This window comes from Xiphophorus maculatus, chromosome 7, assembly GCF_002775205.1.
Source record: "Xiphophorus maculatus strain JP 163 A chromosome 7, X_maculatus-5.0-male, whole genome shotgun sequence".
NCBI lineage: Eukaryota > Metazoa > Chordata > Actinopteri > Cyprinodontiformes > Poeciliidae > Xiphophorus > Xiphophorus maculatus.
This window is the reverse complement of record NC_036449.1, coordinates 382,225-394,890: the sequence shown is the minus strand read 5'-3', so window position 1 is coordinate 394,890 and position 12,666 is coordinate 382,225. Positions and strand designations below refer to the sequence as shown.

At 39.2% G+C, this 12,666-nt stretch overlaps 1 protein-coding gene across 3 annotated transcripts in view; it reads right to left on the bottom strand.

The window, feature by feature from the left end:
• Positions 1-12,666, bottom strand: part of ccdc93 (coiled-coil domain containing 93) — a 38,658-nt gene that overhangs the window by 6,927 nt on the left and 19,065 nt on the right. For all 3 annotated transcript variants that reach the window (XM_023336416.1, XM_023336418.1, XM_023336417.1), the window contains 5 exons: positions 11,157-11,246; positions 8,459-8,545; positions 8,173-8,289; positions 7,042-7,104; positions 143-216 (listed from right to left, as the gene is read on the bottom strand). In XM_023336416.1, the coding sequence (XP_023192184.1) occupies positions 143-216; positions 7,042-7,104; positions 8,173-8,289; positions 8,459-8,545; positions 11,157-11,246 (431 nt within the window). The remainder of the gene's footprint in view (positions 1-142; positions 217-7,041; positions 7,105-8,172; positions 8,290-8,458; positions 8,546-11,156; positions 11,247-12,666) is intronic.

The window sequence follows — 12,666 nt, the reverse complement described above, 5'->3', positions numbered from 1 at the left end:
ACCTGCTATTAATTCAAGCCCGGCTCTGTCTTCCTGTGTGCGCATGTTCGCGTTCCATTAAAAATCTGACCGCTGCTGCCAGTGATCAACTTTATGATGAGGTAACTGTATAGTTCTGTAAGATAAAAAGAAGATGGCTCACCCACTGTCTGCTTGCTCCTCCATCTCTTCTAGTGTCTTCATCTCAGTCTCCAGTTTTATTGAGTGTTCTGTAGCCTTGGAACAGATATAAGACAACATTTAGGTTTGTATTTTCAAAATTGGTGTTGGGGGAAAAAAAAATCTACCTAGACTGGGTACTTTAAGGTAGGTTAAAATTGCTGTATAACAATCAAGAGTAATTTGACCATCGAGCTTTACTAATTTTGAAGTACATTTGAGCATAGCCCAAAAGCTCATGCTGATCGTCGAGGCCCCAAGGGACAAAACTGTTTATTATACTCTCACACAGACACAACCATTCCCTTGCATAATACAACAAACCGCTCTCACAAACACCATCAAACTCTCACATATATGATAAACTCTCATATATATGCCAACCTATACCGATAAATTCATACATTTATCATCAAGCTCTCTTTACATATGTTACTACCAGACAAAAAAAACTATTTGAAATAAACTTAATTACATAAACTCAAAATTTGAACTATATTTACAATAAAAAACAAAACTTATTGTAAGGTAGCGGTGTATTTATTTTCAAACTATTTTATTCTTTAATGATCATTCTTGTTTTTAAAGTTTTGCTTTGACTTTTGAGTTTGTTGTATTTCTAAATTAGTTTAAATTTATTCAAAAGATTTACAACCATTACCCCCATTTAAGTAGCTCTATGAATTTGACAACATAATAGTAAATGTGAGAATGAATGACAGAAACTGAGAAAGAAAATATCAATAAATATAGGACAGTTTGATTGTGAATGTGAGAATTAATTCACAATCATTCTCAATGAGTATAGTGGTGTGTGAGAGTTTGACTGAAACAGGAGTTATCTTGAATTCTCATTTTCTGATTGGACGCCTGTAAGAAGGTGGGTTTTCGAGTATATTGAGATGCTAGGGCTTTAAGGGAGCAGAGCTTAAGTTACTCACGGAAGCAATGAGTTTTTAAAATAATATTGTAATATTGCGCTTCCAGAGTAGCATCAGCTGTATCTGAAATGTTAAATGCAAGCTGACGGCCAGCACTGGATGCCCCAGCTGCTGTCGCAGTTAATGCTGGAGTTGGCTTCTTGTTGCTGCTTCAGGAAATGGCTAACGGGAGATTCCACCTATTTTCTCACCATCTAATGCATCTTTAATGTGCTCTAGTTTCAAAACTACGAAACTTCAAACCTGAACTACATTATTCTTCACTAATAGCATAAGATGTTAAACCCAGTTTGTGAACCATAAAACTACTTCATTTGTAAAAGTTTATTAAAAGGCCATGTTAATTATTTTTTTGCGCCTAGACTCAAGGGCTGTCAAACTTTAGCATCACCACAACGGCAGATGTGTCTGATGCTGGCTCCAACTCACACATTTTGAAACGCCTTGCTGCTGAAATGTGCTATACAAATAAAATTTGATTGATTGATTGATATGTGGTGGCTGACCCTTGGAGGGCTAAAAGAGTGTGCTCATGTACGGTCTGTGTGTCTGGTATGGCAGCAGCACATCTGTGGACAAGAAGGCGCTCCAGAGGGTTGTTAGGGCAGCGGAGAGAACCATAGGCTGCCCCCTCCCCACTATGGAACAGATTTACACTTCCAGGCTCCACAAGAAAGTTTTGGACATTTTAAATGACTCTTCACACCCTGACCATGGTCTCTTCCAGCTGCTACCATCAGGCAAGAGATACAGAGCAATAAAAACCAGGACAAATCGCCTAAAAAACAGTTTTTACCCGATGGCAATCATGGCACTAAATTCAAAGGCATAAGAACTTCTGCTCTTGACACCACTTGTTAAAAATGTAAATTCTGTTGCGACACCTCCAGGCGCTGCAACCATCTTCTGATGTCTATTTATTTCTCATTTTGTACTATTTATTTCTTTATCTTTGTATATTATGTATATACACATAACCTGCATCTTAACTCGAGTCGAGCAAATCTCAATCTCGTAATCTGTTGATGACAATGACAAATAAATCTTATCTTGTCTTATCTTATCTAAAAATCCAACCCTGAAAAAGTTTTCATTTTTCTCACCCCCACACAAGTCCTATTCAAGAATTGACTACTTCTTATTGGTCCGTAAACTCATGCATACTGTGGCTTCAGTTTGTTTAATATATGCATTTGCTGGGCGGAGATATTGTGCCAGAGGTTATCATATCATGAGATGCTCACAAAGCATTTGATAGAATTGAACATAGCTATTTGATGAAGGCTCTTGAGCATTTTGGGTTTGGGCCATCTTTCCGTGCATGGACAGAAATACTTTATAGATCTCCAGTGGCTGCAGTTCAGACAAATGATGTTGTGTCGGATTACTTTCCTTTTTTCGTGGGATGAGACAGGGATGTCTTTTATCCCCGCTGCTGTTTAACATAGCTATAGAACCTCTTGCTATTGCACTTAGGAACAATCCAGGGGTTATGGGAATAAATACACTGCCTGGCCAAAAAAAAAAGTCACCACCAAAAAATGGTCACACTCTCTAATATTTTGTTGGACCGCCTTTAGCTTTGATTACAGCCCGCATTCGCTGTGGCATTGTTTCAATAAGCTTCTGCAGTGTCACAAGATTTATTTCCATCCAGTGTTGCATTAATCTTTCACCAAGATCTTGTATTGATGATGGGAGAGTCTGACCACTGCGCAAAGCCTTCTCCAGCACATCCCAAAGATTCTCAATGGGGTTAAGGTCTGGACTCTGTGGTGGCCAATCCATGTGTGAAAAGATGTCTCATGCTCCCTGAACCACTCTTTCACAATGTGAGCCCCATGAATCCTGGCATTGTCATCTTGGAATATGCCCGTTCCATTTGGGAAGACAAAATCCATTGATGGAATAACCTGGTCATTCAGTATATTCAGGTAGTCAGCTGACCTCATTCTTTGGGCACACAATGTTGCTGAACCTAGACCTGACCAACTGCAGCAACCCCAGATCATAGCACTGCCCCCACAGGCTTGTACAGTAGGCACTAGGCATGATGGGTGCATCACTTCACCTGCCTCTCTTCTTACCCTGATGCGCCCATCACTCTGGAACAGGGTAAATCTGGACTCATCAGACCACATGACCCTCTTCCATTCCTCCAGAGTCCAATCTTTATGCTCCCTAGCAAACTGAAGCCTTTTTTTCTGGTTAGCCTTACTGATTAGAGGTTTTCTTACGGCTACACAGCTGTTCAATCCCAACCCCTTGAGTTCCCTTTGCATTGTGCGTGTGGAAATGCTTTAGCGTTCACAATTAAACATACTCCTGAGTTCTGCTGTTGTTTTTCTTCGATTTGATTTGACCAAACGTTTAAGTAATCGCCGATCACGATCATTCAGGATTTTTTTCCGACCACATTTCTTCCTGGAAGACGATGGTTCCCCAACATCCTTCCAGTTTTTAATGATGTGTTGGACAGTTCTTAACCCAATTCTAGTAGTTTCTGCAATCTCCTTAGATGTTTTCTCTGCTTGATGCATGCCAATGATTTGACCCTTCTTAAACAGACTAACGTCTTTTCCACGACCACAGGATGTGTCTTTTGCCATGGTTGTTTAAGAAATGAGGAGTTACTCATTGCATCAGCTGGGGTTAAATAACTTGTTGCCAGCTGAATGATAATCACCTATGCAGTACTTATCCAATAGGAGGCTTGTACCTATTTGCTTAGTTAAATGCAGGTGGCGACTTTTGTTTTGGCCAGGCAGTGTAGAACGGGACAAATCCACACTGTGTCATTATGTGCAGATGACCTCCTCCTCTTTCTGGCTGACCCATGCAACTCCATTGCTAAAGCTATAAAGTGCATTGAAGAATTTGGTAGGATATCAGGATACTTGATTAACAGAGCAAAATGTCTTATTTTTCCTGTTATGATAAAGCCAACCAGTTGCCCCCAAACTCTCTTCCATTTACAGTGAGTTCTGAAAAATTTGCATATTTAGGAGTGAACATAACCAGAAATTATAAAAATCTATTCAAGCACAACTTTAATATTGCCTTCAATCAGTTAAGCAGGATATGGAGCGTTGGTCATCCCTTCCTCTGTCCCTGGAAGGAAGGATAAATTCAGTTAAAATGGTTGTAATGCCTAAATTGCTATTCCTTTTTCAGACAATTCTGATATTTATTCCTAAATCATTTTTAAAAAGTTAGAGAAGATAACTTCTATGTATATTTGGAACAGGAAGATTCCTCATATCAGAAAGGAGTTTTTGGAGAGGCGAAGGGTAGAGGGGGGACTGGCCATGCCTAATTATATGCACTTTGACTGGGCTGCTAATGTCTGTAAACTTTGTTTTTGGTTTAAGCCTGCAGAAAATGAAATGGTGCCCATTTGGTCACTGATGGAACAAAATCTTATAAATCTGGTTCACTGGCCTCAGTTGTTTGCTTGCCATTGCCATTAGATAAACGACTGATTACAAATAACCAAGTTACATTGGGGGTGATTAAGATCTGGGAACAGTTTAGGAATTTATACTGTTATAGAAGCTGCACACAGATTACTTTTCACTGTGTTAAAGTATCATTTTGTCAGTATTGTCCTATGAAAAGATATACTTGAATATCTGCAGAAATGTGATGGGTGTAGTCACTTTTGTGATACACTGTAACTACTGTGAGACCTGTTCAGGGATGGTCATCCTACTTCCTTTCAACAGCTGCAGCAATCATTTGGCCTACCTTCTTCCAACTTTTTTTTTTAGATATTTGCAGCTGTGGAGCTTTGTTAAAAATTCTTCTCATCAATGCTTCAGACTGCAGCATACAGATGGACTGATGAATGCCTGCAGTGGCAGTAGGCTTATCTGTACATCATCTATATGTATTAGACATGGCTTAATACAATTTAAGGTTTTTCATAGGCTCCATTTGTCAAACAGTAAACTTGCAAAGTTGTTCCCAGGGTCAGACAAGGCTTGCCCAAGATGTAAAAGTGAGAAAGGGACACTTGGTCATATGTTCTGGGAATGACCAAAAACTGCAGGCCTTCTGGACAAATGTGTTTAGGTTCCTATCTGAGTCGTTGAATATCAATATTCCCCCAAACTCTCTCACGGCAATATTTGGGGTTGTTCCTCCGATATGCGGTGTGTCCACCTGGCAAGCTTCAGCTGTAGCCTTTTCCACATTGATTGCCCTTTGACTCATAATCCTATCATGGAAAAAAAGAGACACCCCTTTCCCATAAACGATGGATTGAGGACTTGCTCTCCAATCTCAAAGCTGAATAACAGAGGCATGTTGTGCATGGTTCTGCCCACACATTTTACAAAATATGTCAATCAATCTTGTGGCATAGAGAGACTCCCAGTCAATTCAGTATAAAGTCAACTAAAATTTGTGGGGGGTTTTCTTTTGTTTCGTTTGTTTCTCTGTCTATGTAATAGATGTGTGGATTTGAATGTGTTGGTTGGTTTTATTTTGCTGAAAATCCAATAAAAATATTAAAATAAAAAGGTAAATGTTGATGAATACAACAGAAGATTATTTAAATGTAACAGAAATTGACATCGATTTTTCAAAGTAATTTAATTTACACCTTTTCTTCATTAACTAATGAATTACAGCTCCTTTTATTTTGTAATTATTATGTCTTGTAATGCTGTTACATCTAACTACTTACTCCCCATGCCTTCATAGGACAGACTACCCTGCCCAAAAGAGGAGGAGGGAGTTGCAGATTTTAATCCAAAACAACTTTCCCATAAATCTGTTTCTACGAAGTTAAAAAGACAAAAGTCTTATAAAATTCTTTTAAAGTTTTAATCTTGAGGTCTCCAAATCAATGCCCCCAATTATCCTTAGTTGTTACCGACCCCCCTCAACCACAGGTGAGACTCTAGCAATATTAATGTAGCTCTTAGTAAAAATAAATTGTAATGAAATTGAAAGGAAACTTAAACTAAACTGGTTGCAGCCAGTGTCTGATGGCTTGATGTCAATCTGACAAGACCAAAAGACAAGTACTTCAACAAATCAGTTCTGACAAACTGATTTGTCAAATTTTGACAAATATAAATATATCTCATAAATATACACCTGCCTTTAGATTTTTTGATGAGTTTCCTTCTGTTTGGAAATCTGCTTTTGTTGTCTTGTTATTTAAAGAGGAAAGCTTACACACCTTACAGAAGGAGGATCTTTTCAAGATTTAGCAAAAAAGTGTTTCCCAGAGATCAATTTTGGGGCCCCATCTTAATTCTTTTATATTTCCATTCAAATCTACTGTATTTCAACAAATGGACTGCCTAAAACAATGTCATTGGCAGGCATTTGTTTTTCCCTCTTATTTAAATACAAGTGGCTTGTGAAGGTTACTGTAATGTACCCTAATTAACATGTCTGCTCTCATTAGGTAGTGAAATGCAAGCAGTTTTCACACAAAGTCCTTAAACATTCAGGAGGCTCTTCTGATTCCGTTAGTGAGAAGCTGGTTGTCCAAGAAACTTGTTATGAATCTTTCAAACTTGAGAACTAGAATGCAAGTGTTGAAGAAATTTAAGAGGTGCTTCTCACTGAGGAGTAGCTTGGCCAACATATACCAGGAAAAAACAACAAGCTCCACTGCAGCATTTAATTTCCACTGAAATTTTGTTTCTGTTCAAATAAAACACTGTCAACTTTAAGTTGAAATTATGATCCATTTCTGACCATGACACTAAACATGGCTGCATCTTGTATAAAACACACAGCTGCAGTAATATATATTGTTTCACAATAAGTCAGTCACTGTTGGAAACCAATTGTTACAAAACAAATAAAGACATCTATCTGTAGTTACCCTGGGCACTCGTAGCAATAATCAGTTATCACTATTAATACACAGGCAACATAAATAGAGATATCTGGATAAAAAATGCCCAGGAGTAGTTACCTCCAGCAGACTCCTCTTCGCTTCTTCATTGCAGGCTTTCTCCTCTGCATGCTTTACTTTGAGCTGTCAGGACAGAAAACATGTGAGTTCAGGTTTTTATGCAGTCTGCTCTCTACATCTCTACACAAGGGGAAAGACTTATGTAGTATGTAGAAAAGGATAAAGTTGTTGGGAGAAAAAAAGAGACTGTAGAACTTAAAATATATCAGCATAAAGTGCACTTCATACTTAACCCTTTCATGCATAGTGGTCACTACAGTGGACAGCTATCTAAAAGCCATTTTCTTGTGCTTCCTGTGGATTTTATTGTTATAAATGCACACAGACCACTGAAGTGGACACTAATGTATCATAAAATATACCATCAACTACTGGCCATCAGCTGCAAATGCAAGAAATTATTTTTATTAAATACAATATGGCCGACAGACAAAAAGGCATGAGAACCGACCCGGTCCCTCCTTCTACTGTAGACGACTCTTGCAAGTAAAAAAAATATTGTGACATCAGATAACCCCTAAGGAACAATACTACTGATGTATTTTTCAAATAACAACTTTGTATTTGGACAAAATTACAATTGATCACATAAAAATAAAAATAAAATTATTTTTGCAAAAAAAAAAAATTTCCTACCTTTTTTTATGTCTTAAGAAAAAAAAATTTAAAAATGGAAAAAAAATTCTGACACAAAGGATCATAATTCATGCATGAAAGGGTTAAATATCGAGCAGAGTTTGCAACTGATTCTGTGAACCCAGTTGAATAAAACTTCTAATAAAACTTTCACCTAATAGTACAAATTTTCAAACCCAAATAGATAAAGTTGTGTAGCCCAGAGGTTAGAGCGGCGCCAACCCAGCCGTCCCGACTTCCACTACCGTTCTCGGTTCCTTCGCCACGTGACTTTCCCTTCCTGTCAAATTACTGTTAGATAAAGACCACTAATTGTTTTCTGTTTTTTATTTTTAAAGGTGCCAGGCTCTAGTTTACAGTGAAGCAAAGACTCAGCAGAAAGATGCTGTAAACCTGTGTTCTTTGTGAGCAGGTTGCAATAATTTCCCTGGCTAGCATCTACATCAGAGCGAAAAAGACAGTTTACATTTGAAATGACAGGAAGGCAGCACTGACCTCCTTCAGCTGCTCGGCTTTTTGTTGGATCTGTTTGTCCAGTGAGGCGACGGCCCGGCGGTGCTGTTGTACTGGACCGTAGCGTTCTGACCGCTCCTCTGAAGAACGTTTCAACTGCTGCAAAGTGATACACAGAAAGACGAAATATGAGCACAAAGCTCAACTCCATAATCACAAAATATGGCCATGTCCTACATTGTTGCTTCTTATTCCATAGAGCCGGTGATCTTCCAGAATAGAAACAAAATGCTGGCTGTGTGCAGCATGAGTATAAAGTTTTGCTGACCTTTCCAGCGTACTCCGAGGCAATCAGTTTGATCTCCTCAGATTGGAGTCCAACTATCTGACCCACAGCACTTGCAGTCAGCTTCCCCTGCACCAAAACAAACACAAAGCACAGCAATTCATCCAAGTAACAATTTCAAACTGATTTGATGAAAGATTTGATCTGCTTAACCTTTCTAACCGCAGCTGAATACACATCCTCTTTGGTTGTGGAGGATATTGTCATATTAGATAGTAAAGAATTTAAATGTCTAAACAGAATATTTTGCACAGAAGCATAAGCCAGTTTTTGCAAGGCACTTATAACAAGTCTTAGTGCTGTTCAGCTTACAAACTAAATTAAATGTTTTGAGAAAGACAAAATATCCAGAGTTATAACTAGTGAAATTTCAGCCTGAATACTCCCTCACGTATATCTTCAAGGTTTCTGGTTTTACATACAGAAAATATCAAAGAAAATTAATTTTGCTGTTAGAACCTTGTGATATATATTTTGCCATATCACCCACCATTGCAAAAAATATGTTTGTGTAATTTACTTTTGTGGATTAAAGGTGCACCGCCGGTGCCATTTGTTTGGCTTAGAAATGCCAAACAAATGGTATTTCTAAGCATTTAATGGAAGTAATGTGTTTGTTGAAGGTCACAAGCAGTAGTCTTAACCACAGCCTTCTCTCAGCAAAGGTAACATCCCTGAGACACGACTGTTGTCCTGATGGACTGGTTCTGTGCGTAGATCTCCAGTGGCTTCTATCACAAGGTGATTAAGGTGGGATCTTCTCTATCAACACCTCCAGAGGTCGTGGTGTTTCAGGAACATCAAGAAAATCCTTCAGGACACATCCGGGCAGGTACTGCTGGAACGCCTCCGCTTTAATCAAACTCTAGTTCATTTGCCTCGACAGCCCAGTTCGATTGGTTAGGTGTGAATACGCAGTCGAACTCTGATGCGGACCAACAAAAGCAAAGTCTGGTCCACCTAAAAACCTTGGTCTGGGTTCGGATAGAATTAGAATCTATTGTTTGTCAGCTCCAAAACAGTGCAAACAATGTAGGAAATATATACAATATAAATATGGTAATATTTACAATATTAAATCAGTTAAAGAAAGAAAAACACACATACACATATAATCACTATATAATTAGTGTATGTGAGCGTTCAGGGCGTTAATTGCTTTCAGGAAGAAGCTGTTTTGTCATGAATTGCAGGTGTTGAGGTGGTGAGGCAGACGCTGTAGACCCAGGATGTAATAAATAAATGATTTTAATGGTGAATGTCCAGCAAAACACAGTCCAAAATAACGGGCAGCACGACCGAGCGGAAACCAGGGCTCGACGCCGGTAGCAACCGTAAAAATGAAGGGACAACGGAACAACACGAACGCACATTAGACGAGGACCCGACAAAGAACAGACACACAGGTGCCACTAAATACACTGGGAGTAATCAGGGAACAAGAAACACCTGGGAACTAATCAAGGGGAGAACAGGACAACACGGAGACACAGAGACACCAAAAACTCGAAATTAACACACAGAAAACACAGAACACGACATGTTTTTGTTCTGATCCACCTGTAGCTCCTCCCTGAGGGCAGGAGGTCAAACAGGTTGAAGACAGGGTGAGAGTTGTCTTTGGTGGTGGTTTTAGCTTTACTGAGGCAGCAAGACGAGTAAATTTCCACCAGAGAAGCAAGAGGACAGCCAATGATCCTCTAAGCTGCCTTTACAGTCCTCTGGAGCCTCACCCTGTCTGTAACAGAACAGCTGCTATACCGTACTGTGATGCTGTATGTCAGTAACCTTTGCATGGACATACAGGTTGAGGTTCAGGTTGAAGTGAACTCTGGCACAGTTCAAATGCATATGTGAATAAAAGAGGACCAGAGACTGCTCCAAAAGCAGGAAGTGGACTATAGCGCAGGGCATTCTGGGTAAATAGAACTAAAACAAATGTGACAGTCTAACGCTAGAGGAAGAAATGGCCTGTGGACTTTTACCAAAGACAAAAGAGAAATCCTACAGCTACTAAAACCTGACGCTACTCCATTTTTGTGTAAATGTTGTGAAAAAGGAAGTAGCGCCAAGTATATTCGTCAGAGGATTTTGTGTTGTTTCCTTCAATAGTTCTTGGTGCAGCGCCACCACAGGTGAGGAGGGGAACAGATTGTTTAAAGGGTTTGGATAGTTGGAGACTGCAGTGTGAAAGTGAACCACAGCAGCTGAAAATAAAACAAAGGTTGCAACTTTGGTCCCCAATCGAACAGAGATTTGTGGTAAAAATGACCCCAAGACAAGCTCTGCATCTGAGTTATGAAACTGTGTGAAACTGTGCAGCTTGTCTTCTTCCAATTTATAAACAAGTGTTGGTAAATTTGGAAATTACATTACAGCAATTCTATTAACAAATCTTTAGCTAAGTCAGAGACTTCTGTGAATACTTGTTGTTTTGAAAGCCAATCTTTTGGGTTTCTTAAATAGAGTTCCGTAAACGTCAGGGGTAAACTGAAGAAAAATGATTAACCAAAAATAGAACATAACAAATAGATAAGCCAGTGCAATAATTATATTTCTAGTACTGCTGTTGACATTGTTGACAAATCATGCCACAGGTAAGTGTGGAATCAGTCTATATGAATTTCACATGACTTGTCAATAAAACAGAGGGACAGCTGTACTTAGATTAAGTGATCACCTCTTCTGCTGCCTGCAGCTTGTCTTCTTCCAACACTTCAGTAATGCTGGCAGGTATTGCCTGAGGCCCACTGAACTGCCCCTCATCTTCCTACAAATAGAAAAGAAAATGCATTAAGGTTAAAAATCCAAAACAAAAACTATTATACCATGTAAATGTTCCTTCTAAATTATCTATATGGCACAAACTAATTAGCTGCATAAGATATAGGCACACAATATTTCAATTGATAAAATAACTTTGAGTGACACAACTCAAGCCACACAAGCTTTTAACATTGCAATCTAATGGGGGTGATGTGGTGGTGCAAGGAGCTGAGCACAACCCACATGAAGAGGCCTTGGTCCTCGACACAGCCATCGTACGTTCGAATCCTGGCCTGGTGACCTTTGCCACACATCTTCCCTCTCTCTCATTACCCTACGTTCCTGTCCTAGCACTTTCAAATAAAAGCCACTAGAGCCATTACTGATGCAATAACTTAGATAACAGCAAACTTTTCTGTGTTGACTGAAGAAAAAAAAAAGAAACAGATGGGTTCCGCAATATCCTACAGCAGAAGCTGAACAATTCCAAATGTATTTGACTGCTGTAAGCAAAGGATTAGGCTTGCTGTCATTTCTAAATCAAAAAAGGTAAAAAGTCTCACATACAGGACCCAAATGTGTGCTCCACATGTTTAGGCTGAGTTCTGTTCCAAATGCACATACTTTTTTTTTTCTCCGAAGAGTTTTTGCGGTGCTAGTGGCTCGTATTTTTTCGACAGTTGGCAGACAGGAAGGAGGGCGAGGAGAGGGGAAGACATGCGGCAAAGGCCGTCAGGACCAGGAGTCGAACCCGCGACGTCCACGTCGAAGACTAAGGCCTCCAAACATGGGGCGTGCTAACCCCCTGCGCCACCACAGCACGCCCCCAAATGCACGTACTTTAGTTCTTCCATAATAAAGCCCATGTATTTTTCTGCTTGTTTTTTTCCAGTTTTTTAGGGCTGCAGCTAAAGATTGTTTTAGTAATAAAGTACTCTATCAATTTCTCCAACGATTGAATAATCTGACTAAAAAAGGCAAAAAAGCAGTTGAACTGATTTTGAAATTTGTAAGTCCTCATAAAATCAGCAACTACAAGCCAATAAGTCTCATCCCGGTCTTGTCAAAAGTGCTGGAGAAGATCATATTAGAACGGCTGTTATCGTAGAAAATAATCTTTTCATCCTCAGTTTGGCTTCAGATACAATCATTTGACAGAAACCGCTATACGTCAGCTGCTTGAACAGGCTAAACGGTCACTTGACAGGAGACAGATCGTTGGTGCAGTCTTCCTTGACCTAAAAAAGGCCTTTGATATGGTGAACCACAATTTACTGATCTCAAAAGCTCTCATTTAATTTTTCTGAATGATCATTGTCTTGGTTTCAGTCATATTTGAAAGATTATGAAAAATATGTTGTCATTAATAATAGTAAATTTCACTTTTGAAGAATTGAAACAGGAATTCCACAAAGAACTATCTT